We start from the raw sequence: 24,438 nt of genomic DNA, 5'->3' as shown, positions 1-24,438 counted from the left end.
GATTTGTAGCAACAACTGGTAAAACTATACAGTCTAAGGGGTGTTGTGAATGATTTATTTTTCAACAATGTGTATTTTGATGGGTGGGACGGAAAAAGTTTTGTTGGTGTCCTTCGAAGGACAGATCGAACATCCGCGCTGTGATGTGATGCATTATTCACTTGTGGCGTCAAATCAAATTCTCATTTCTGGTGGCCCCGTTGTGCATACAAACATATATTTCTAATTAGCTATGAAAATTTATTTCGTACAAAAACAGATTAATGCAGGAAACCCATGCATTTAAATAACAGAAAACACGGACACTGCCAACACAGTATTAACAATATGCAGCACAAAATGGGCAACAAGAGAAGGCATAAATTTAAGCTTCCACTTCCATTTTTTTAAAGTCTTTAACAATTTCATCATAACTAATGGCGCGAAACGAAGAATTAACATTTGGACGGATTGATTCCTCAACATGCTGCAAGGGAAAGTTAGTTTTGTCTTTTTATGCTTATTGACCAAGAAATTTTGAAAACACATGTCTTCGTTTTTCACTTGATTTTCTCGTATTTTTATATTTTAGAAATTATCCACATTTACAACGTTATTAGTTAGAAGATTTTAAGATATGGACCTGGCGTATTTGGGTAATACAACATACAAAATATTTTACCATAGTGGGAAGTTGAATATTTGTATGTGTTACGTCGAATTTGAGGTAACGCTGTCAAGCATTTTGGTAAATGCCTTATCAAGGCCCATATAAGGTCGACCAAGAAATAACTCCAAAATGTCATATTTAGCCCTTTCCACCGAAATTTTCAGTTTAGTCAAGCTAAAATAGACTCATTTAAACCGATTTTGATTGACATTGTTTTGATATGAAATGCGTGAATTTGGCTATGTTTGCCTTGTTCTGGAAAAAAAACGTAAAATACCGACTACTGGGACATGTCGACCATGGAAGCATTTAACCCATGGTGATTGACTTAGTAACTTAAACGAACAATACCAACATTACAAATAAAACTAAAGTGTATATTTTATTTAATTTTTTTTAATAATTTAAATACAATCTACATGTTGAACACTGTATACATATATATTTGAATTTACCTATACCAGAGGTACAATAGAGTTCGAGTTTTCATCGAATTTTCTTATGAATTCCAATTAATAGAATATGCAATGCTCAGTGCTTACATTCCACAAACACTGAGCATATATTCAGTTAGTTACAACTAAATGCCGAGTTTACTTAGCTTTACCCTGTGCTGCAACTGCCTCGATAGCCTTCTTTACTGTCTCTTCATCTCCCAGGAATTTCATGGATACTACGGGTTTAAAGTTCTCATCCAGTTCGTAAACAAATGGAATGCCGGTAGGCAAATTTAATCCCATAATAGCATCTTCGGACATATCTGCGGTAAAAAATGTATTACCCATCGAACGTTCTAAAATACAGTAAAGTACTTACTGTCCAAGTGTTTGACTATACCACGCAAACTGTTACCATGGGCAGCAATCATTACAGTTTTGCCCTCCTTGAGCTGAGGAATAATGACATCATTCCAATAGGGTAATGTACGTTCAATGGTAAGTTTCAATGACTCAAACATAGGGAACTCATCTTTTTTAGGTTCGTTAGCATAGCGAGGATCATTGACAATGGCATCGTAGTATGGGTGTCCAGGTTCCATTGGTGGTGGGGGAGTGTCAAAGCTACGACGCCAGATTTTTACTTGCTCTTCTCCATATTTTGCTGCAGTTTCCGCCTTATTTAGACCAGTCAAACCGCCATAATGGCGTTCGTTAAGACGCCAAGTCTTAAACACGGGAATATCACTTTGACCACTTTTAGTGAGAATGGTATTGAGGGTTATTTGGGCTCGCTTGAGAACCGATGTATGAGCAACATCAAACTTTAGTCCCGCGGCTTTTACAGCTTCCCCAGCAGCTTCTGCTTCCTTTTTACCTAGAATCATGAGTGTGATCACATTCAATATACACATATTCTCTAACAATTGCTAAGTTTATTAAGGAAAATGATTAGTTTTGGATGCAGCTGCCTATGACTAGATATATGTTAAAAAATATTATTAAAATAATCAGATGGAATGTATGTATTCTTCAAATATCGCTCACATACAATAATGTTAAGCCCACTTCGAGATATTGATATTGCATGCAGTAGGATGTCATGCTGCATTCATTTCATAACTATTGCAAATCTTACCATTTTCACTCAAATCTGAATCAAACCATCCACAAAATTGATTCTTCAAATTCCACTCCGACTCTCCATGTCTGACCATAACAATTTTATATTTTCCAGCCATTTTCGCAGTGAATAATCTTCGACAGGCAGCACCGATATTACCTCTGACTGAAATATGAGATAGGAATAATGTACTGCTAAGTCCTACCATGAATTGGGATATGACCTTTGCAAAAAACAAGGTCATCAGAGTACAAAGCTAACAAAATATCTAACTGCAACGGCTTTGTGCAATAGGCGTGTTTATTTTAAAAAGAAAAAATAGTCTTTCCATTTGCGCACACAACATACAAAAAAGTTCTGTCAATTTTGAAACTGGGGCTATCATGGCACAATCAAAGACATATAATATAATAAGATGGGACCAAAGACATATATGCCTTTGCTTTATAGTTTTATGTCTTTGGCACAATTAAACATGGTACAATAAAAAGGTAAGGTCGAGCTACCAGCTGATTACAATTGTTTTCCTAAGTGTGCCCGAATTCTGGCAATTTTTTGTATGTGTTTATTGTTTTGAAAAATAAAAACTAAATATTTTCAAAACTACATTAAAGCTATCAACCAGTTTAGCAATGAAATTGAAAGATTGAACTATGTATTCAACAATTAAGGATGATAAACAGTAATTGTTAGGAAAGCGCTGTTCCCGAAATAACTATTATCTACTGGGTTTGTAGAAGAAAACATCTTGATAGAAGAAAACAAGTAGTCGCATCGGCACATCTGCTGGGACAATGAAGTGTCAAACCAATTTTGAATGAAAAATTAATGACATTTGTAAAAATTGTTTAAAAAAATGCATACCATAACAAGTCACTATTTGTGTCGTATAAGGAAACATATAGATTTTTAATTTTGACATTACAAGCCAAACAGGTAGACCTCTATACTAGCAATTTTTTCAAAGTTGACCTACCTTCTCTTCATTGTACCATGGATCTACCCATATTCTTCTACCATGCCGTCAGGCAGACCCATCGACAAAGCTGATGGGACAATAATATCAATGTTCTAAAGCGTTGGTGCATCTACCTGTATTCTTCTACCATGCATGCAATGTCATATATCACATCCTAAATCACCTACGATACTTATCGCATACGTCCACTTTACGATTTGTATAAACGGCAGTAGAACATCCCAAAAGAATAACTGGTATTTGGTATTCAATATTTGGGCATCTCTATCGCCAATAGTAAACAAAACGAGATAAAAAAGCGCGAATTTTTTGAGGCAAACATTTGGTTTGTTTTTTCAGATGTGAATTTGCTGCGGAAAGGGAAGGTTGAAAGCATTTAAAGTCTGTTGAATATTGTTACGAGAATCTTGTTTCTCTAGTTAAACGCGAAAATTTGAGTCAAGATATGATGGTTTGCGAGACCTCTACAATTATGTCTATCGAAAAAAAAGATGCTGGCTCAGGCAGTCGTTCTTGGGCAGATGAAGCTGACTCTCACGTAAGTAGTATACGCGGTAACATGTCGGGTCTCACCAAAAGATTTATTTATTTTCCAGTCTCAGTGTTCTTTCAACAACAGTTTAACTGATGGCGAATCTCGGAGGGACATATCCTTGGAATTTATCGATAATGTTAATGAACAAAAATTTGAGCGTCTTTTAAAAGAGGAGAAGCTGAAAACACCATTCAAAAGGCGTCATTCGGAGACGCCGAGTATTGAGACACGATCCAACAGTCCCAATAGCAGTTGTGGCAGCAACACTAGCAATGACGGAGAGCAAGCTCGGTATTTTAATAGTCACAAGAATGAAAAACGCGCTAGGCAGAATAGTTTTACATCGTCGTCTTCTTCATCGTCTTCATATACAGAGACTGATGCTGCCGTACTCACACGACGCCAAAAACAAATTGATTATGGAAAAAATACCGTAGCATACGAACGATATACTGAAATGGTCCCCAAAGCACAACGTACCCGTGATCATCCTCGCACTCCTAACAAATACGGTAAATATAGCCGTAGAGCCTTTGATGGACTGGTAAAAATATGGCGCAAACAATTACACTATTACGATCCACCTAATGCCAATCAACCCACGCTTAGTAAAGGATCTGGTGTTGCTTCGAGTAGCGATTCAGACTCGGACTAATGTTAAGCCCTTTTTTATTCTGTTCGTAATATGGATTGCTAATGTAAAAACAGTCTGTTTTTCTCTACTTTATATAAGGTCTGTTTGGTTTTTTTCAAGTTACAAAAGTACGTTTATCTATTGTGAAATAATTAAGTATCTGGATTAAATTTTTATGAGTAGATAAATGTAACTGAATTATATTATTCTGTATAAATAAAAGTTGAATATATTGAAATTGAATACCTTCAATTGTGAAGTTTTAAGCGGTTAATTCGGATCAGTGTCAATTGACTTTGATATACCTATATGGAGATTAAATTCTTAAATTTCGATCGACATTGAATTTTCTTTGGCGAACCAGCAATGTCTTTGAGCTTTAACCAAACTACCGAAGATGCAACGCTGTATTAGTCTTATTGTGTGTCTATGGGGATACCACAAAACATGAGTGGCATGTTAGGGTTTATCCCATGGTAGAAGAATATAGGTAGACGCATCGACACAGCTGCTGGGAAAATGAACTGTCAAACCAATTTTGGAATTGAAAATGTTGAATGAAAAATTATTTAAATTATAAAATTTTTTAAAATTGTTGAGAAACGCGAATTATAATAACCCTCAAATGATGTCGTATACGAAAACGTTTAAGAAACTACTTATATTTGAAAGAACATTTAAATTTTTTTGGCGTATCAATGATCTCAAGCGTTGATGCATCTACCTGCATCTCAAATTTGAGCAGAAATGGAACTAGAAATTTAATTTATATACATTGCTGAGAGAAGTGATCACAAAGCGGAGGCACCTTGCTACAAATTGGACTTTTTAGGCAAACAAAGGGAAAATAAATTGCACTTTGGTCTTATGAGTAGCAAAGTAAATAACCGACTGCAGAAACACGTACAGGCTAATAACTAGACGAGACGAACTTTAAGGAACACCACTTATTAAAGGTTAAATATTGTATAAAACACAATTTGAAGACACATGTTGAAGCCGTGATCTATGACTGCAGTCGTTAACGAATCAGTTAATCCTGCCATAAGCAAAATGGGATTTGGACCGCAAGTAAATGTCATTTTCACAATTGATATTTATTGTCATAAATATTGAAAAGTGCAAGTTATGCCAAATTGTAAACCTTTGCAATTGAGCGAAATTATAATTTTAGTTGCACACTTGATTTAAGAACTGAACAAGGTTGCGCTCATTTACTGGAAATAAAACACTGCGTGGCTTAAGATTTTATTAGTGATATATTGATTATAATATTGTGACAATGCAACTGCTAAGAGCGTTGGACTAATGTGTTTATGTTAAAGAAATCAATTAAAATGAAATCGGTATTTTTTGCAAAACTGTTTAATCTTCTATGTATTCAAATGGCTCTGGAGGTTCGGGTTCCTTGACGTCGTCATTTTTAGGGCCATATGCTGCGACGGGTTCCACAAGTTTCTGTTCCTTTGCCTTGCCGGTGTGCTGCATCACTATAATTCCACCAATAGTTACATCTTTAAGAGGAACATACGACTGATTCTCGGCAACACTTAAAACTTTTAGCTGCTGTCTCATAACGCGTGCAGGATTTTCAAGAATTTCGAATTTTGGTTCTTTGTCATCTTTTTTGTCCTTATCCTTGTCCTTGTCGGAAGCAGACGAGTCTTTATCTTTCTCATCTTCTTTTTTGGATGCGTCCGCGTTTTTCTTTTTATCATCCACTTTGTTTTTCTCATCAGATTTTACATCTTCTTCTTTCTTGGAAGTGGTTGCAGACTCCTTATTTTCTTCTTGGTCAACATCCATTTTGTCATCTTCCTTTTTATCTGCAGTCTCACGACGTTTTTGACGAGCTGCAATTGAAAGAACAGCTGTAGCAACCTTTTCGCGTTCCTCCGATTTCTTTTCTTCTAAAGGAGCAGGGTATGCATAAATGGAGGGTCTTGCTGCCGATTTAAATTTCATTTGAGGCATTTTTAAGTCGGAATTTAAACCAATTACGCAAGTTGGTGTAAATGCTAGTGAAAGGGCATGTGCCAATGGAAACCAATACCAGTATTGTGTAAATACCAATGTACCAACAACAGCCTGCAAGTTTGTGTGACCAGTTCGCGACTGCAATGATATAGTGCAATTTCGGCCTCCAGCGTCGATTATACCTTGCGCCAGAATAGCACCAAACTTGGCCATAACATCTTCATGTTTGTTACAAATGACCTCATCGTACAGCGAACGGAAAAATGTTGTTTTGGGGCATGTTTGGTCAGTGTGTTGTATTAATATCATTGCTGAAGCGATTAATGCACCCTGACGAACAAAATTGACCGGATCCAAACGAGCCATTGGCTCCAACAATGCAATAGCATCCCTTAGGCCTGTGCCTGCACAAGCAATCCCCAGTGCCATGGCAGCACCATATCGAACATGAGGATTGTATGATTCGGCTAAAAGACTAACGACTGACGGACACTGTTCTGGCGTACGGAACAATATAAATCCAATGGCTGTGACAGCAGCACGACGGACATCGTCATTTACGTCCGAAACTGCAACATGCAACAATTTTCGAATGGCTTTATTGCTTCCAGTACCGTTATAGGCCATGGCTATTGTGTACATGCCTGAACGTCTTAAAACTGGGTCCTTGTCTGTAGATAGAGAAAGTATCAATGGATCAGCCTCCTCTAGTCTAGAGAACATTGTAAGGGAAATCCCGACAGCGAGTCCACGCAAAATTTTCTCATGTTGCGTTTCTTGGGCATATGACACCATATCTTCTATAGCTTGTGGATTTTTAGAGCCCAACATGACCATACCCATTGCTATACCTGCAGCTTCTCCTGTAACTGCATCGTCTTGGTATAAATTGAACTTAAGCTGTTCGTACAAGTCCTGGCGGTGAGTGCCCATTGCAGCTAAACCAAGACCCAAACAACCTCCATGACGGACATTTTCATTCTGGGCATCCTTCAGTTGTTGCAGCAAATAATCTATTATGTTAGCGCCATGATTTGCATGGATCAAACCTAACGCATAAAGGCCACCTCCTTCAGAGTATCCAGAGCTGGGGCCGGCCTCTTTGGGCAAATAACTTTGCATAAGAGCCAGCGAATCCTTTTCATGTCCCCGGTGTATGACGCCCAGGGAAGCTGTTGCTGTCAGTTTTGCCCAATTAGTGGCTCGTGCCAACCAATCCAAGTTGTCTCGTAAAAATTGATCCGATGTGGTTCCGCCATGCATAAAGCCATTGGCAATCACAGTGGCTGTATGGCAAATAGAAACACGGACTGCCTCTTTTGTTGCTCGTAAAATCTGCAGGTCTGCATGGTTACTACGGATGAGGAATTGCAATTGCAAATCAATTGTCACTTCTCCCGAAAGAATTGATATTAATTTTTCAATATTCCTTTGATGTGCCTTCTCCGAGTCATTAAGAGATTCTACAGTGCGCTCCGCCTTGATATCTAAAAAAGAAAACATTTCAGTCAGCGCCTATAAATATTGGTTTATTCATACCTGTTTCATCAGTTTTAGATTCTTCTTTAGAAGTCTCTTCTTCGCTCTTGGTTGTAGGATTGGTACCCTGCGGTTTGAATATACTAGGCAAGGCAGTGGGAATGGGCGCGGTTTCCTTAAGAGCCTGCAGGACGTTTCCTAAGAACTCCTGGGTAGCAGATTCGTATAAATCAAAAGCGATTTGATAAGCCATCAAGTTGTTCGCTTCCTTGGAAGACCTTGTCAGCTTGTCTAGAACCTCGGCGACGGCCAATGGATCTTCCAAGAATATTAAACACTGACACATATTGACGTAATCTGGAACTCCTAAGTCGCGATAGAGTCCTACCAGGCAACGAAGCACCTCATGACGAAAACCACGATTCTGAATCAATGACATGGTGACATTATAAGCGTATGCCAGCATACCGCTAACGTCATCCGACTTCATTATAGCTGATTCAAAAATATCCATACGCCTAGTTTCCAGAGCAATACCCAACGCTTGCCGATATTGGCCATCATCTAGGCACCGCTGAATCATACGATTTACAATCGCCTCCAAACGGACATCGACTGGCTTAGCTTCCTTTGGATTTTCAATAAATGCCACCCGCTGGGCTATATAAAAGTCTATGCATTTTGCAATAATAGTTTCGGTATATTCATTCCTAGCGTTAACATCAAATAAATCTCCCGCACCCAATGCGTAGGTGAGGGCGTCTTCGAAAGAGCCCAAATGATAGAAGACCTTTGACGCTACCATTCCAGCCAATTTATTTTCCGGAAAAGTCCGATCCTCGTGCAACATTTCAATTTTCTCAATTGATTCGGATATTTCTGGCCAAAACTCATCAACAATATGATCCAGCTTTTTCAGAGCAAAAACTTTCAAATCTGGCATCGGCTCATCGAGCAGCGATATTATTCCAGCCGCCGAAGTAATACTCATTTTCGTTTCTTTTTGGTTACGTTGTATTAACTTATGGTATTATTTGTGCTGACAAATTACCTCTAAAAACACTTTCAAATTCGCAAATTCACACTTTGTCTTGGAAACTGCAGAATCACTACCACATTACAAAGCTCCATTAAAAAATGCACCGCCGTAATATAAGAAACAAATGCCAAAGCCGGAATATGTGATAAAAAGAAATATCAAACAAAAACAACGATTGAAAACGGACGAAGCCAAATTTTCGCCGAAAAAACAGCTGTGGAGGTCACTGAACAAAAAGAACTACATACACGCCACAAAAGTTCAGCATTTTCACATATATTTTGTACAGTAAAGGAAATAGTCAGTACAGTCCAAACCTGATATGTCGCAATACTTAAATGAGATTTAGATCAGATGCGAAGTGGACAATATTGGCCCACTACTTCGGTACATCCGATACATAAAGGGTGAATAATAACGCATACCAAAATATGTTTAAAAAAACGGACATAAGCTGAGGGTATACATCTGTCGGTAAATCCGAGTGATGCTTTTTAATTTGTTTTGTGTAGTTTTAATTAGGCAACAATTGGTCTGTTCCAGAACTGCAAGAATGTAAAAGCTTTTACCTTTTTATAATATCAAAGAAAATGGCAAAACTGAGCAAATATCTTTTGTATATAATATGAAATATACTTCATCATATTCTCAAAAATATTTGATGTCCATAAAGTCAGAATAGTATCTCTTATAAAGTTTCTTCTAAAAAGTAGCTCCATATGGTTAAGTAATTATGAATTTCTGTTAATTATTTTTGAAATAATTGGCCTGTTCCAGAACCTGCAAGAATCTACTGGTTTTGCAATTTTCTCCGATATCATAAGGGGAGAATCGGTTATCGTAGTACCATTACCATTTACCATTTTATTGCACCATGGCCTATATATACTATTTATTGGCCTTGAAGGCTTTAGTATTACATATTGAATAAAAATCTTAATTTTTGAAGCAAAAATCGGCCAATCGGCATTTCCCATTTTTAGAGTAAAAAATCGTCAAAATGCCGGCAAATGGCAGCCCTGGCCTTGATTAAGGTTGCAATGAAAGAGAATAAGAAAGAGAGAATGAAGGAAATTGAATGCGAAAATTAATTTATCGATTTCTTATCGATAAATTATTCCTAATTGCAAAATCTCATGAAATTACGCGAAGCTGTGGTAGTGGACGCATGCTTTGTTGTTTTGATGTGTTTGTCGGTACTTTTTATTTTTTTGTTGCTGCTTTTCAGCTTGCTTCTTATAATTACTTAGTTAATCTTCTGCCTTCCGTCAATACGCTTGGAGTGAAGTTCTATATTAATTTTTTCTAAAAACAAAGTGTAAATTAAGTTGTCTCAATATCTAGTGATCGTATTTTAAGAGAATAGGTCGTGTAACTGTAAATTTGTAATAAGTTCGGAGGCAGGAGTGGAGTATGAATAGGACACGCAAGAAAATCATACGACCGAAGAATCCCTATTCTAAAGCAAATCTCTTCTCACGATGGAGTTTTTGGTAAGTAATTTTATTGAAAAGATTTCTTTAAGGAAATGCAAAGGCACGTGATGCGGTATGTGTAATTTGACTTCAATTAAGGCTACGGTATTTTACAGAACATGTGTAAGGGTAATATGATGACGTCTCTAACATACATTTGACAGTGTTCATTATTGTACTTTCATACAGTTAGCAGAATTCCCTAAGATTAAAAATGATATATTTCTGTCAATGTGTGGAAGAAATTAAAAAGAAAATCTCAGTGTCATCAGTAGCAGCTCCAACAAAATTTTCCTGATTTAGACTGGACGAGTTTATTTACAATTTGTATTGTTCTCTTGGAAATTTGTTTTTTAAATTTTCATTTTTCATCACTGCTTCTTTTGTCTGCTATTTATGATATATTGTGGAACAAAAAAGCAAAGGGAATTGTCAACAAATTTCCAGTTCGACCAATTTTTTCTATTCCCTTAGCTTTTTCTTCTACAAAGCAGAGACTTGCCAGCAGTAAAATTGCTAATGTAAATTCGGACAGTGTCTAAAAATTGTTTGTTGCAGATTACCGAGTGCACAGGCTTGTAACGTCAGAACTTAATAGGTCTGTACGATTATTTTTCCAAAACTATAAGCTAGGCCTTACAGCGCAACTGCACATGTTGTCCATAATCACTTATTTAGCTCAGTGAATAGCCCCTCAGTTAGTTTCTGACATGCTAGATATTTTGGTTTTACATCTTACCGGCAATGAAGCAACAAATTTAGTACACAAAACGCAATGGTACTGGGCCAAATTCTAAACAATAAACATATCCTCTGTTCCAGAACTACAAGAGTGTAGAAGTTTTTATTACGATAACTAGTTTTCCCTTATATAGGGTAAGTGTACCAGTAGTCCGCATTTTTAGGATTTTCGATTTTTCAATCTTCCAACATTCTGAGTGAAATCTTACAATTGCAGGTAAATAAAATTATTCAGATTCCAAATTTTGTTTTATTTTCGAAATAATAAACAAAAAGTGAATTTGTTTTTATTAAATTGGCAAAATTTGCAATTTTACCAAAAAATTTGTTTTTTGCCAGTAGTCGGCACCATTTTCCAATGCTAGGCATGTCTATTTGCCAATAGTCGGCATATGGTATTTTAGTAAAAAATATTATTCTGTAAATTTTGTATTTCAAATAGTATAAAGCAATGTTATATTACTAATTCACACTTTATGTGGCGTTTCCACTGCACTTGATTCGCTCTCTATTCGTTGTTTGACCCTTAACTATGAAAAAACTACATTATTCTTCACACAAAATTTCCTGAGCGAACACTCATATTTGTACGTTGTTCAAATCAAATCACTCTCAGAACAACGAAAAAATATGTCCCATCCCTAACAAATGAGAGCATTTATCGAAAAAATAAATTATGACATTTAAAAATTAAAAATAGAAAAATTTAATGAAATTTTAAAAATTTTTGGGAAGACTGAAAATTATGAATGAAAACTACAATGTTGAATGGCGTATGTACATTCAAACGAAAGTACATTTTGTTTTCTCTCTGATTCGAGGTACGCATTTTATCCACGAGTTGAAATTTCCACAAAAAACTGCAAACAAAAGAGGCAATATTTTCAAAAACTTTGTCTCGGCAGAAAAAATGTTTGACAAGTGTCTCTCCAGCAAAATTTAAAAATAGAAAAATACAAAAATATATTCAAAATGTCAACATTTGCACAAAAAGTTGAAAACGTGAATGAAAATTATAAAATTAATGATATAATAAATCTTTAGGAGAAAAACAATCATTTCTTCTATTTATATTAGTGAGAATTTCATGTATTTTCGTATAAATTCAAATTAAAATCAACAAACAAAATTTTTGAAAAAAGGAATTATTTTACTATGAATTACGAATCGTGCCGTATGAACGGGTTAATTCGTGTACATAATTCTGAGAGCGTATGGATTTTCAATTAAAATAAAAGTAAAAAAATAAAAGTTGGTTAAAAAGCACATATAAAAGCAACTGCCGACTCAAAACTATTTTTTTTATTTGAGTAGTTTTTGGATAATTTTTTAATACTTTTCTCAAGTTTTGGCCAAAAATGATATTTTTCTAGTAATCGGCACCCCCTGCCGACTACTGGCAAATCTCTTTTTTTTTGTTCCTAATGTCGGCATTAAATAATATAACAGAAAAATGCTTGATTTGTATGTTTTTAAGTTATAAAATGATCTTTAGACTATTATTTACTATTATAAAATATTTCTGATTCCAAAAGTATTTAATTTAATTTACTTAAATCGATTATTAAGTTGACGCCACCACTATTTTTATACCCTACACCACAAGGTGGTCAGGGTATTATGTCTTTGTGCATTTGTTTGTAACAGGTAGAAGGAAACGAGATAGACCCATAGTTCCTTTTGATGATCTGCATAGAATCACATTCTGAGTCGATTTATGCATGTCCGTCCGTCCGTCTGTCCGTCCGTCCGTCCGTCCGTCTGTCCATGTATTTTTGTAAACAAAGTACAGGTCGCATTTATTGCCCGATCCAGATGAAATTTTGCACAGATCATTTGTTTGGCTCAAGGACGAACCCTATTGAAATTGGAAATAATCGGTCAAAATTTAGATATAGCTCCCATATATATCTTCGTCCGATTTGCCTTTTATTGTGCACCAGAATTGTATGGAATTTTGCATATACACCCAAATTATGTCTGAAAATATGTATGCCAAATTTGATCGAAATCGGTTCAGATATAGCTATAGCTCCCATATATATTTTTCATCCGATTTGTTATTTTTGTCCACCGCCGCCATAATATGCACTCTGTAACAACAATATTTGGGGAAATATATCAAATGCAGCTCAGAAATACATTTGCTAAATTTTATCGATATCGGTTCAGATTTGGATATAGCTCCCATATATAACTTCGTCCGATTTACCTTTTATTGTGCACCAAACGTCTAATATTTGTCCAAATTGGATGGAATTTGACACTTATGACCGAATTGAGTCTAGAAGCTAGTATGTCAAATTTGGTGAAGATCGGTTCAGATATAGCTATAGCTCCCATATATATTATTCATCCGATTTGTTATATTTGTTACCCGCAACCGTAATATGCACTCCGTAACAACGATATTCAGGGAAATATATCAAATACAGCTCAAAAATATCTTTGCCAAATTTTATCGAGATCGGTTTTTGATATAGCTCCCATATATATCTTTATCCGATTTCAAATTAATTGTGCACCAAATGGGCAATACAATTCCGAATTTAAGAGATACAAATGCTTCGGCATATTTAGTCCTTTGAACTTTATGTTATAATTATAATCATAGCGTGTATGATTGAATTCTCCTATAAAAACTTTTATTATGTGGAGCTCTACTAAATTAGCAAAGTGGTGTAGGGTATCATAAAGTCGGCCCCGCCCGACTTTAAGACTTTCTTTACTGGTTTTCTTTACAAACAAGAACTCTCGCACGCGTTGGAAGATACTCACTGACGAAAACCGTTATTATCTTTTAATAAATGATTGGAGCTAATTGCTTTTTTACAGAAAGAGAGCAGAGAACACTGTTGACGTTTTTTGCAATTTTTTATTATTTGGTCAATTCTATTCTTAGTTATTTAAGTTGGAATTTCAAAACTGCCGCAAAACTGCAAACCTACTGGGACATGCCGAACTTAGGCGCACTTACCCTAAGATGTGTCGCAAATTTTCGTTAAAAACGTATTCGTACCCATTTTACGTGCATACATGTGTTTTGCGAGGATTGTTCACCAACAAGTGTTGTCAATGTTCTTACATAATGTATTCTAAGGGTGATTTTCAAATTTTGGTTTTTCAACCATTATTATATATGCATTTATTTCTTATAAGCGTGTTATGCTATGTTCTCATTACACTTTCAATCACGTTGTTCGTTCTCAGAATTTTGTACACGAATTAACCCGTTCATACTGTACGATTCGTAATTCATAGTAAAACAACTCTCGAAAGAGAGAGAAAACAAAATGTACTTTTATTTGAATGTACATACGCCATTCAACATTGTAGTTTTCATTCAAAATTTTCAGTCTTCCCAAAAATTTTTAAAATTTCATTAAATTTGGTTACCCTAAAATTTGTAACAATTGTTGCAAATTATTACTGAAAGTCGTCTGCTAACACGAAATATCTGCAAGAGAGAGCGATTTGAGAGAACAATTTTGACAGTTCTCACTGCTGGACAAATTTCTTCTTGCAATCATTTGCAACTCTTGTTCTTCTCCTTCCGGTGATTTATATTTGGACAAGCAATTTAAAAAACATATATATTTTGGAAATCGCAAACGTAATTGTTTTGTTTTTTTCCGGCCATTTTTTTCTGCATAATTAATCTCTTTTTATGGCTCACAAATGTTTCCTTTTGACTAATCAGCTGATTGCTTCCAAGTTTTTGCAGTGATTCCGTCTGTTTACTTTTCACAGTTTTCTTGCAAAAGAGAGTAAAACTATCTTACTCTCTCAGAAAGAAGTTGCTGGACAATTCCTACAGGAAAAGTAACCAGACACACCCATTGTTGAAGCCACTTTGAACATGAACATCAAATAGTTTTAAATGTAGTAGACTTCTTCGTTAACCTTAATTTTTTTTATTTCACACTTTCCATTCTTCAACAACACTGTACAAATTTCTAAACGAACATTACAAGAACGTGTTTCTTGGTTGTAGGTTTGAATGCGTTGTGAATTTAAGGCAATGCTGAGCTAGAAGTTATTCTGGCACAGGTGGCCAATTTTTCTTATTTTTTGTTAAACAACCAACCAATCACTATATATGTATTATGTAAATAAATATAAATAAATAAAATATCCAACTTTAATTTTCTGTTAAACAATCTCTTTATATTATGTTGTTCAGCTCGGATTTAAGGTCAATGTTGATTGGAGAAATTTTAAATTGCAGTCAACTTCTCCTTTGAATCTTTTTAAATCCTCTAGAACGTGAAGATATGTTTATTTTCTTTTAAAAATTATTGAATGTTTTATGGTTTTCTTGTGGTAATTTGTTTTTGTAAATCATGGCTTGTTCGTCAAATTATACAATTAGTTGTTATTTTTGCTTATCTTCATTTTTTAATTGAGTTTAGTGTTTAATTTTATAAAAGATAAAGATATTGTTATATATACGTTTAGAGCCTAATGGAGGGCAACATTGAATAATCTTGGTCAATTTCTAATATGGGAAATTTGACCAGAAACTAATTAGAAATAATGAATATGACTGTTAATTGTATATGTACTTTTTAGGTGGATGAAAGATCTTTTTCGACGCGGCCTTAAAGGACCTTTGGAAGATGAAGAGCTCTATCAGCATCGCAAGAATTTGGATAGCGAACGAGTTACAGAAAAGTTTAGCCGGCTGTGGGAAGAGGAAAGAAGAAAGAAAAAACCAAGCGTTGTTCGGATGATTGTTAAAGCTTACGGTTCAGTATTTCTTCCACTTGGAGTACTTTTTGCAATATGCGAATCTGCAACAAAGTAAGCAAATGACCTTCATCTATACCGATGTTATGAATAATTACAACATACAATATTTTCCAGAGCTTTACAGCCACTGTTCCTTGGCGGTCTTGTGGCATATTTTGCCAATGGACAAAGTTCAATAAGCAAAGAAAATGCTTACTTTTTTGCGGGCGGCATCGTTTTGTGTTCCAGTATTCCTGTTTTAACATTCCACCCCTTTATATTCTACATATTTCAAGTTGGCACAAAAATACGTCTAGCTTTATCGGGTCTTATATACCGCAAATGCCTAAAACTTTCAAGGAGCGCCTCCAACGATGCATTGCGGGCACGTGCAATCAACATTCTTTCAAATGATTTGGGAAGATTTGACGTGGCGCTATGTTTTCTGCACGACGTATGGAAGGGACCAACAGAGTCTCTTCTAATAGGATATTTAATGTATCGTGAAATCGGTATTTCGGCTGTGATCGGCGTTGCTTTCATGCTGAGTTTCATTCCTTTACAGGCATGGGCTGCAAAGAAAGCGGCTTATTACCGGCAAAAAACGGCGGAACGAACCGATGTAAGAGTGAAACTGATGAATGAAATCATTCAGGGCATTCAGGTGATAAAAATGTACGCGTGGGAGAAATCATTTGCCAAAGTTGTCGCCGAGGTACGCGTGAAGGAAGTGAAGGCTATTCGTGGAACGTCGTACATCCATGCAGCATTAAGCTGCACTTCCATGATTTCTCCCCTGTCGGTTTTCATGGCGCTGGTGTCATACGTTTACTTGGGAGATGCCTTAACCGCAAAACGCGTATATACAGTATCGTCATACTTTAATATGTTAAATGAGTCCATGGTTCATTTTTGGCCGCTATCCATAACCTTTTTAGCCGAAGCGTGTGTTTCAGCACGCAGATGCAAGGAATTTCTACTGGATGGTGACCAAGCTGAGGCTCCGCTTCAGAGGGAAAAGAAAAGGAAGAAAAAGTCGTTAAAAAAATATTTAGTAAACAACAATAAGAGGGGGCTTGAACACGTTGATCGTGTAGGAAAAAACGATATTGTACCAATTGCAGGATCGAGTCCTATAAAAAATTTAAGATTAGTTGATCTTGAATCCACCAACAAAAGTATTGTTCTACGCGATGTTAGTGCCACATGGGAAAGTACAACATCGCATGTTTGTGGAAATATGGCAGTAGAAAAATTGAACTGCGAATTCAAGGATAAGACATTGGCTGCAGTAGTTGGACCAGTAGGCGCAGGAAAATCCACCCTTCTCAATGTATTATTGGGCGAAGTTCAAATCGGTTCCGGCGAAGTAGTCGTTAATGGAAAGATCTCATATTGTTCCCAGGAACCGTGGGTTTTTGAAGGAACTGTGCGTGACAATGTAGTTTTTGTTGAGGACTTTAATGAGAGACGATATAAACGGGTCCTGAAGGTCTGCGCTTTGGAAAGAGATATAGAACTAATGCCAAGGGGGGATTTGACGATGATTGGAGAGCGCGGCGTTAGTTTGAGCGGAGGTCAAAAAGCTCGAGTTAATTTGGCCAGAGCTGTTTACCGCAAGGCTGACATATACCTTTTAGACGATCCCTTATCCGCCGTTGATACTAATGTCGGTAAACATATATTCGAAAGATGCATAAACGATTTCTTATCCAACAAAGTACGGGTATTAGTCACACATCAGCTGCAGTATCTTTACGACGTCAAACATTTGCTTCTTATGGGCTCGGGTAGTATAGTGGCTCAAGGGAGCTATCAGCAGTTGCAGAAATCAAAGCAATTCCAATTTTTGGCACAAACACATCACGATTGTGGGCCTGGCGAGACTGCAGCAGATGAAGTGAGCGTAAATAGTCATATGTCCCGAAGCGATTCGGAAAAGAGTACAGAACATTACCATCCAGTTTTGAGACCCGATGAATCACCCGTCGAAGATGCTAACAAAGAAGCACAAGCTGTTGGGTCGGTAAAGTTAGACGTCTATTTATCCTATTTTAAGGCACTAGAGAGCACATTTATCCTGATTCTAATAGTTGGGCTTTTTATTTGTGCACGAGTTATGCTAAATGGCGTTGACTACTTCCTTTCCCGATGGTAAGTATTCCATATAAGCTGAAGTCTAGTAAATGAGAGACGAATTTGGACAGTTGATGTGTAAAAATGTTCAGTAAACTTATTCATATTGTTTACGTTTTTGATTATTTTGCTTGAATACCTTCTTCTCTATATACTCATTATAAATCAAACATGACTGTTAATGGGGTTATAATTAAACATGGATAACAGTGCCAAACATCCTAGGAATAACATTAATGTCATTTTGTCCGAGTGGACACCCATTACTATACATTGTTTCTAGCATGTAAAGAATTCGTGCTCTCGTACTTTTTATGGCCAAACAATAGTCAAGTAAAGGTATAGACTAAAATGTTTTAAAATTTACCCCTTCCGGCAGATGTCACTATGATTGATCTTCGAATTCGAAAACAATTTATTCATTTTTGTGCTATTTAAGTTCTATGATTAATTCAAACAAATAACATATTAAACCTAATAATTTATCTTACAAATTCACTAGAAACTCGAACCCTACACCTCGATTCACCATCACCAACTAAACAATAGTCTAGGAGAATCGAGCTCTCTTTATTATACTATCTTTATTATGCGAACATTTTGTTTGGTTTTCGTATACGAGAACGGTTTTCGAGTAGAGATTGTAAAAATAATACAAAATGATACTATATTGCGTTTGCTGGAACACAACTATTATTTTAAAAATAATATGATTTTACATTTTGAGTAGTAATTATGAAGAATTACTTGGATGTGAATCGGGTGTTGTTGAATGTGAAGAACACAAGACCTTTTTAGGTACTACTTCATTCTGAACAAATTCAATTTCATTTTGCTGGCGACAATTTTTTGCATCTCTGCGTAATTTTAGTAAATCAAACGTTAATTTATTGATTTAAAATGCCTTGTTTTTTCGCTTTCAGGGTCATATGGGAAGAAAATATTCATCACACAGCAAATGATACGGATTCGAATGTTGGAAACTTCACCACATTTTCCGATGTGTTGAGTACAACGGATAGCACTGCCTATGAAGATCACGAACGCCAAAAACGTGTGATAATATATTCAGCTATGCTGGGCTCAACTCTAATTGTCTATTTACTGCGTACATTTGGCTTCTATAAGATGTGCCTTAGGATTTCTCTGAAATTGCACGATCGTCTATTTCAGGGGATAACTAGCACAAGCATGTATTTCTTCAATACTAATCCATCTGGTCGGATTCTTAATCGATTTTCAAAAGACATTCGGACAGTTGACGCAGATTTGCCTCACACACTAATGGATTGTTTGTCGGTAGGTTTTGTTGGTGAATTAGTGGTTTATTGTGAATGAATGTTGGTTTTGAATTTGGATTACAGTTCGCCATCGATATATCTGGTGTAATGCTTATTGTTGCAATCGCCAACTATTGGCTTCTGGTTCCTGCCTTTGTGATATTAATATGTTTAGTGGGCATTCGTTTCGTGTATATAAAGACAAGTCGCAGCGTGAAGCGCTTGGAATCGATATGTAAGTGTAAAGCTAACTAAATATAAACAATCTTAAATCTTTGCTTGTAATAGTTAGATAATATTTTCAATACCATCTAAATATCGCAACATCCGTTGAATCTTTCAGCTCGCAGTCCTATATATTCCCTTACGAACCAGACCTTCCAAGGTCTTTCAACAATAAGAGCTTTGGAAGCTGAACCTGCTTTGGAAGCGGAATTTCATGGCTATCAAAATGCTAATACCTCAGCATGGTTTTTGTTTCTCTCATGCACACGAGCGTTTGCGCTGTGGACAGATGTAATTTGTGTGTTCTACATTAGTGTTGTAACATTTAGTTTTCTCGTATTGGGTGCAGACTTTAATAGCGGCGATGTCGGCTTGGCAATTTTACATTCAATGACAATGATTGGAATGTGTCAGTGGGGCATGCGCCAAACGGCAGAATTGGAAAATCAAATGACAAGCGTCGAACGCATATTGGAGTACACACAGCAGCCCCCAGAGTCTTCAATGGAAACAGAGGAGAAAAACAAGCCCAAAGGTGAATGGCCGAGTGAAGGTCGCATTGAATTTGTCAATTTCAAATTCAAGTACAGTCCAAAGGAAGGCTACGTCCTGAAAGATTTGAACTTTGCCACACAGGCAAATGAAAAAATTGGCATTGTTGGCAGAACTGGTGCTGGGAAATCTTCAATTGTCCAATCATTATTCCGTTTAGCCTGCAACGAAGGTGCAATATATATTGACGGCATCAATATAGAGCAATTGGGTCTATACGATTTGAGAAGCCGAATATCAATTATTCCTCAGGACCCGGTCCTGTTTTCTGGCACATTGCGTTACAATCTGGATCCATTGGATGAATGTAATGACGATGACATGTGGAAAGCCTTGGAGGAGGTCGAATTAAAGGGACACGTCTCTACGTTGATAGGTGGTCTTAATTGCCGTATGTATGATGGTGGATCGAATTTTAGTGTTGGCCAGAGACAATTGGTATGTTTGGCCAGAGCAATTCTGAGGAAGAACAAAATTCTAATATTGGACGAAGCAACGGCAAACGTGGATCCCGAGTAAGTATCGCCATATATTGTATATAATCTAAAAAACAAGTTTTCTATTGTTCATAACTTTTTTCGATTTCATATCATTTATTTCATGCCAAGTTACTTCTTAGCCGGATAAAAAAAACGAATACGTTTGAATACGAACGAATTGAGCGAAAACAACTTTTTTAACCTCCTTTCCTCTTTCATTAAGAAAAGTGGTTCATTATATTAGCTTAACTCAATGACTTTTCTGCATTCAAATAGAAATTACCACATTATATTGAAGTCGTTGAAGTTCTTAAAATGTTAGGTATTAGGTAGCGGTGTTAAAATAAGACTAGTATACAATGTTCGAGTCATATTTAAAGCTGCATATGACTCCAATACTATGTGGAAACTAGGGTGATTTGTTAATAGTTATGACTGGAAAATACTCGTAAGAAAACAATTTTTTTTGAAATGGGACATGGGTTGGACGCGAACAAAATTTTTCGAAATTCAATGATAATATGCTATCTACTCTTATTTCTTATATATTACTTTATGCATGCAATAATTATATTCTACTATGTAAAATATTTTGTCGATATGTTTACAATTATTTGATTAATAATATGTTTTTAGGACGGATAAACTTATTCAAAAGACGATACGCACCAAATTTTCCAAATGCACCGTTTTAACGATTGCGCATCGTTTACACACAGTTATGGATTGCGATCGTATATTGGTAATGGACGCGGGCCAAGCTGTCGAGTTGGGACATCCATTCGAGTTGTTACAGAAACCAGGTGGTTTCCTACGTAACTTAGTCGATCATACAGGATTGGCGACAGCATCCGCTTTATTACAAGCTGCGGAAAACAATTACAAATTGAGGATGCAAGATCCAAGTGATAAGTCTAATAAATCTCTGTGAATTGTGATCAAGTGTACTATACAACACATAAATTAATGAATTTATATTTATATAGTATAAAAATGTACTTATATGTAAGTAGGAAAATTGAATACTGCCATTTTACACATGCTTTTGTGTGCTTTGTTACTTATACACTTTTTTCTACATTGTAAGCACAAATAGTAATAGTTTATATAAAATATTTCAGAAAATGTTTTTTTGTCTGAAATTCAAATACAAGAGATTTGTTAAAAATATTCTGTTTGTACTTTCTTATTTCAATTGCAATCGGAAAATAAATAAATTAGTAAAGCAAATTAGCTGCAAATATTTAGAACATCTTTTTATCAGGCCATATGTATGCAGAAGTGAAATTTATATGATAATTATGCAAATTTGGCGTGGAAACCGATCCGATTCAATTTTTTGAAATCGGTTGTTGTTGTAGCTGTAGTACATATGTGTGTTTGGGTTCTGCTAATCTGGTTCCAGCTCCAGGTTTAGAAATTCGGCTACTTTAACGGGCTGTAGCCAGAGATCTTCTGGAGTGAGTTGGGTAGGTTTGGCTGTGCAATTAAAGAGGTGTAGCGTATTGTGCGGGCCTGTATCGCACGCGGGGCAGGCGTCACGTGCCCAATACGAATTGAGACGACTACACCATCCTGAACGTAATTGCGCCAAAACTACCCTGGTTTGTCTAGGCAGCTGACGTTCTTCAGCTGCAATGGATGGGGGGTGGACTCCGAGGACGGCATTCACTTTAAAACTGCTAATAGCATCCGCGACTGCATCGGTGTGAATGCCACTCAGACCTGCCTGATAGGCTTCTTGATCTAGAGGTTCTCTCTTATAGCGCTGGACCTCCCTCTCTAGATCATGTATGTCCTTCCTGACACGCCTGGGTGGGGGAGATTTATCCACCATATGATGGTTGGGATGACTCTCACGGTAACACCCAAGCAGGTACTGCAACGAAAGCATATGATTATGCTGACGTAAGGGAAGGACTTTCGCCTCCTCATGTAGATGTCGCAGTTCTCAGGGCAGCGTTCTGGCAGGTCTGGATATGCTTCCACTGCGTAGCACTAGTATTCGCAGACCACACTGGAGCCGCATAGCTGACCATAGACCGACCTATCGCGTTATAAGATGTCAACAAGGTTTCTTTGTCCGCACCCCAAGAGCTGCCGGCTAGCGCCTTGAGGACCTTGTTCCTACTTTTCATCTTGTCGCAGATAGCTGTGGCTTGCGCGGACGACTTGAACATGCTGTCGAACGTGACCCCAAGAATCTTGGGGTAGTTCGTGGTCGGTATTAGATTCCCCTCGACCTGAACATTCAGCTGTGTTCTCATCTCCGCAGACCATGTAGTGAAGAGTGTGGCCGTTGATTTCGTGGCGGATATTTTCATATTCCTCGCGTGGAAGTATGCGGCAAGCTCCGTGAGATAGGGGTTCAACCTTTCGCATATGTCATCGACCACTGGACCCGACGCCATGATCGTACAATCATCCGCATACGTTACAATCTCAATGCCGTCAGGAGGGCGAGGAATTCCGGAAAGGTAGAGGTTAAACAGCTCCGGAGATATCACCCCACCTTGGGGAACTCCCTGTTTCACTCTACGGGCTTTGGACTTCTTGTTCCGGAATTCCACGTCCACACATATAGTTGATTATCCAACGTTTCAAACTTGGCCGGAGGGTAGTTCTCTGCACGTCCTCAAACAGTGTGGCATGATTGACCGTATCAAATGCCTTTGATAGGTCAAGGGCTACCAACACTGTTCTGTCACACGGCCTGTTCTGGTTCAGTCCTCTACTAAAATGTGTGGAAATGGCGTGTAATGCTGTTGTGGTACTATGTTGTGGACGGAATCCGTGCTGGTTGTTGGCAACTGTATAGCTTTCTCTAATGCTGGGGAGGAGTAAAGCCTCAAGAGTCTTTGCTACTGGCGACAAAAGCGAAATCGACCTGTACGATTCGCCTTTACTGGCATCCTTGCCTGGCTTCAGAAGCGGGACCACCCGGTCCATTTCCAGGTTTCGGGCACTATGTGGGTGGCTAGCGACAAATTGAGAACTTTCGTTAAGTACTCGACTCCCGGCGTATCCAGCTGCTTTAACATTACCATTGATATTCCGTCTGGGCCCAACGCTTTGGATGACTTAGCGTTACGGATGACATTTGCAACATCACCCATCGTAAACTGTGGTGGTTCCTCCTCGGCGGGAAGAGATCTGATACGACGTAGTACTATTCGCTTCGCCCTATCGCTCTCGGGGTGCTCGACAAATTGTCGATTAAAATATTCCGCGCACCTCTTCGGATCAGTCACCGTTACGTCGTTAAAAGTGACTGAGGTCCTATCATCCTTTTTTCCAGGGTTCGAGAGCGACTTAACCGTTACCCACAGCTTACTCATATCGGTTCTAATGTTGCAGCACTTCGGATGGTCTAGCCACTTTTTCCTCTTATGCTCCTGTACCAACCGGTTGACTTCCACTGTCAAATCACTGATTCTAGGATCAGTAGGGTTGGTACGACGGAGATCATCACACTCGTTTGCTAATCCCGCTGCCTCTGCTGGGAAGTTTGGTCTTATCTCGGGTATTCGACCAGCAGGTATATAGCGAGCGGCTGCAGCTTTGATGATGTTTCGGAAAATCCTTTCTGCTACCCGAACATCAGAAGGGTTGGGCAGTTCTCTGAAGCGGCGGTTGGTGAATTCTCTGAACTCTGGCCAGTGAGCTTTCCCATGGTTAAGGAAAGTGCGGCGTTCAGATGTTGTGAACATATGTACATGTTTTGAAATCGGTATTGAATTTTGGTGAATTTATGTTATGCAATTATAATTCAAATACAATTTCGATGCCAAAGCAAGTTGAAATGGTTTCAACATATCCCAGTCAATAGTGGTTTAATTGTAGCCCTAGGACATCTTGTTAATATTGTGAACATATAATGCTCCACAAAAAATATTCATAGTTCTCATTGGAATTTAAACTACGTTGCTCGCTTTCAAAATCACATAACACGTTAATACGACAAAAT

At 37.3% G+C, this 24,438-nt stretch overlaps 4 protein-coding genes across 4 annotated transcripts; 2 read left to right on the top strand and 2 right to left on the bottom strand.

Moving 5' to 3' along the window:
- Window positions 1-1,027: 1,027 nt before the first annotated feature.
- LOC101891322 (phosphoglycerate mutase 2) lies at window positions 1,028-2,435 on the bottom strand. The gene is made up of 3 exons (XM_005176040.3): window positions 2,225-2,435; window positions 1,466-1,963; window positions 1,028-1,409 (listed from the first exon to the last, which is right to left on the bottom strand). The coding sequence occupies exons 1-3, from the start codon at window positions 2,415-2,417 to the stop codon at window positions 1,243-1,245; spliced, it is 858 nt and encodes a 285-aa protein (XP_005176097.1). The 5' UTR covers window positions 2,418-2,435; the 3' UTR covers window positions 1,028-1,242.
- A 1,064-nt stretch (window positions 2,436-3,499) lies between these two features.
- LOC101891500 (histone RNA hairpin-binding protein) lies at window positions 3,500-4,600 on the top strand. The gene is made up of 2 exons (XM_005176041.4): window positions 3,500-3,726; window positions 3,785-4,600. Exons 1-2 carry the CDS (start codon window positions 3,634-3,636, stop codon window positions 4,376-4,378), a joined length of 687 nt encoding a protein of 228 aa, XP_005176098.2. The 5' UTR covers window positions 3,500-3,633; the 3' UTR covers window positions 4,379-4,600.
- A 997-nt stretch (window positions 4,601-5,597) lies between these two features.
- LOC101891683 (26S proteasome non-ATPase regulatory subunit 1) lies at window positions 5,598-8,953 on the bottom strand. The gene is made up of 2 exons (XM_005176042.4): window positions 7,874-8,953; window positions 5,598-7,821 (listed from the first exon to the last, which is right to left on the bottom strand). The coding sequence occupies exons 1-2, from the start codon at window positions 8,802-8,804 to the stop codon at window positions 5,723-5,725; spliced, it is 3,030 nt and encodes a 1,009-aa protein (XP_005176099.1). The 5' UTR covers window positions 8,805-8,953; the 3' UTR covers window positions 5,598-5,722.
- Window positions 8,954-10,006: 1,053 nt separating this feature from the next.
- LOC101891852 (ATP-binding cassette sub-family C member 4) lies at window positions 10,007-21,641 on the top strand. Its single transcript, XM_005176043.4, has 7 exons — window positions 10,007-10,345; window positions 15,641-15,871; window positions 15,935-17,953; window positions 18,859-19,234; window positions 19,300-19,450; window positions 19,559-20,507; window positions 21,108-21,641. Exons 1-7 carry the CDS (start codon window positions 10,266-10,268, stop codon window positions 21,400-21,402), a joined length of 4,101 nt encoding a protein of 1,366 aa, XP_005176100.2. The 5' UTR covers window positions 10,007-10,265; the 3' UTR covers window positions 21,403-21,641.
- Window positions 21,642-24,438: the final 2,797 nt, after the last annotated feature.

This window comes from Musca domestica, unplaced genomic scaffold, assembly GCF_030504385.1.
Source record: "Musca domestica strain aabys unplaced genomic scaffold, Musca_domestica.polishedcontigs.V.1.1 33, whole genome shotgun sequence".
NCBI classification, from domain to species: domain Eukaryota; kingdom Metazoa; phylum Arthropoda; class Insecta; order Diptera; family Muscidae; genus Musca; species Musca domestica.
Note: the sequence above shows the minus strand (reverse complement) of the source record. Positions and strands in the feature narration are given on the sequence as shown.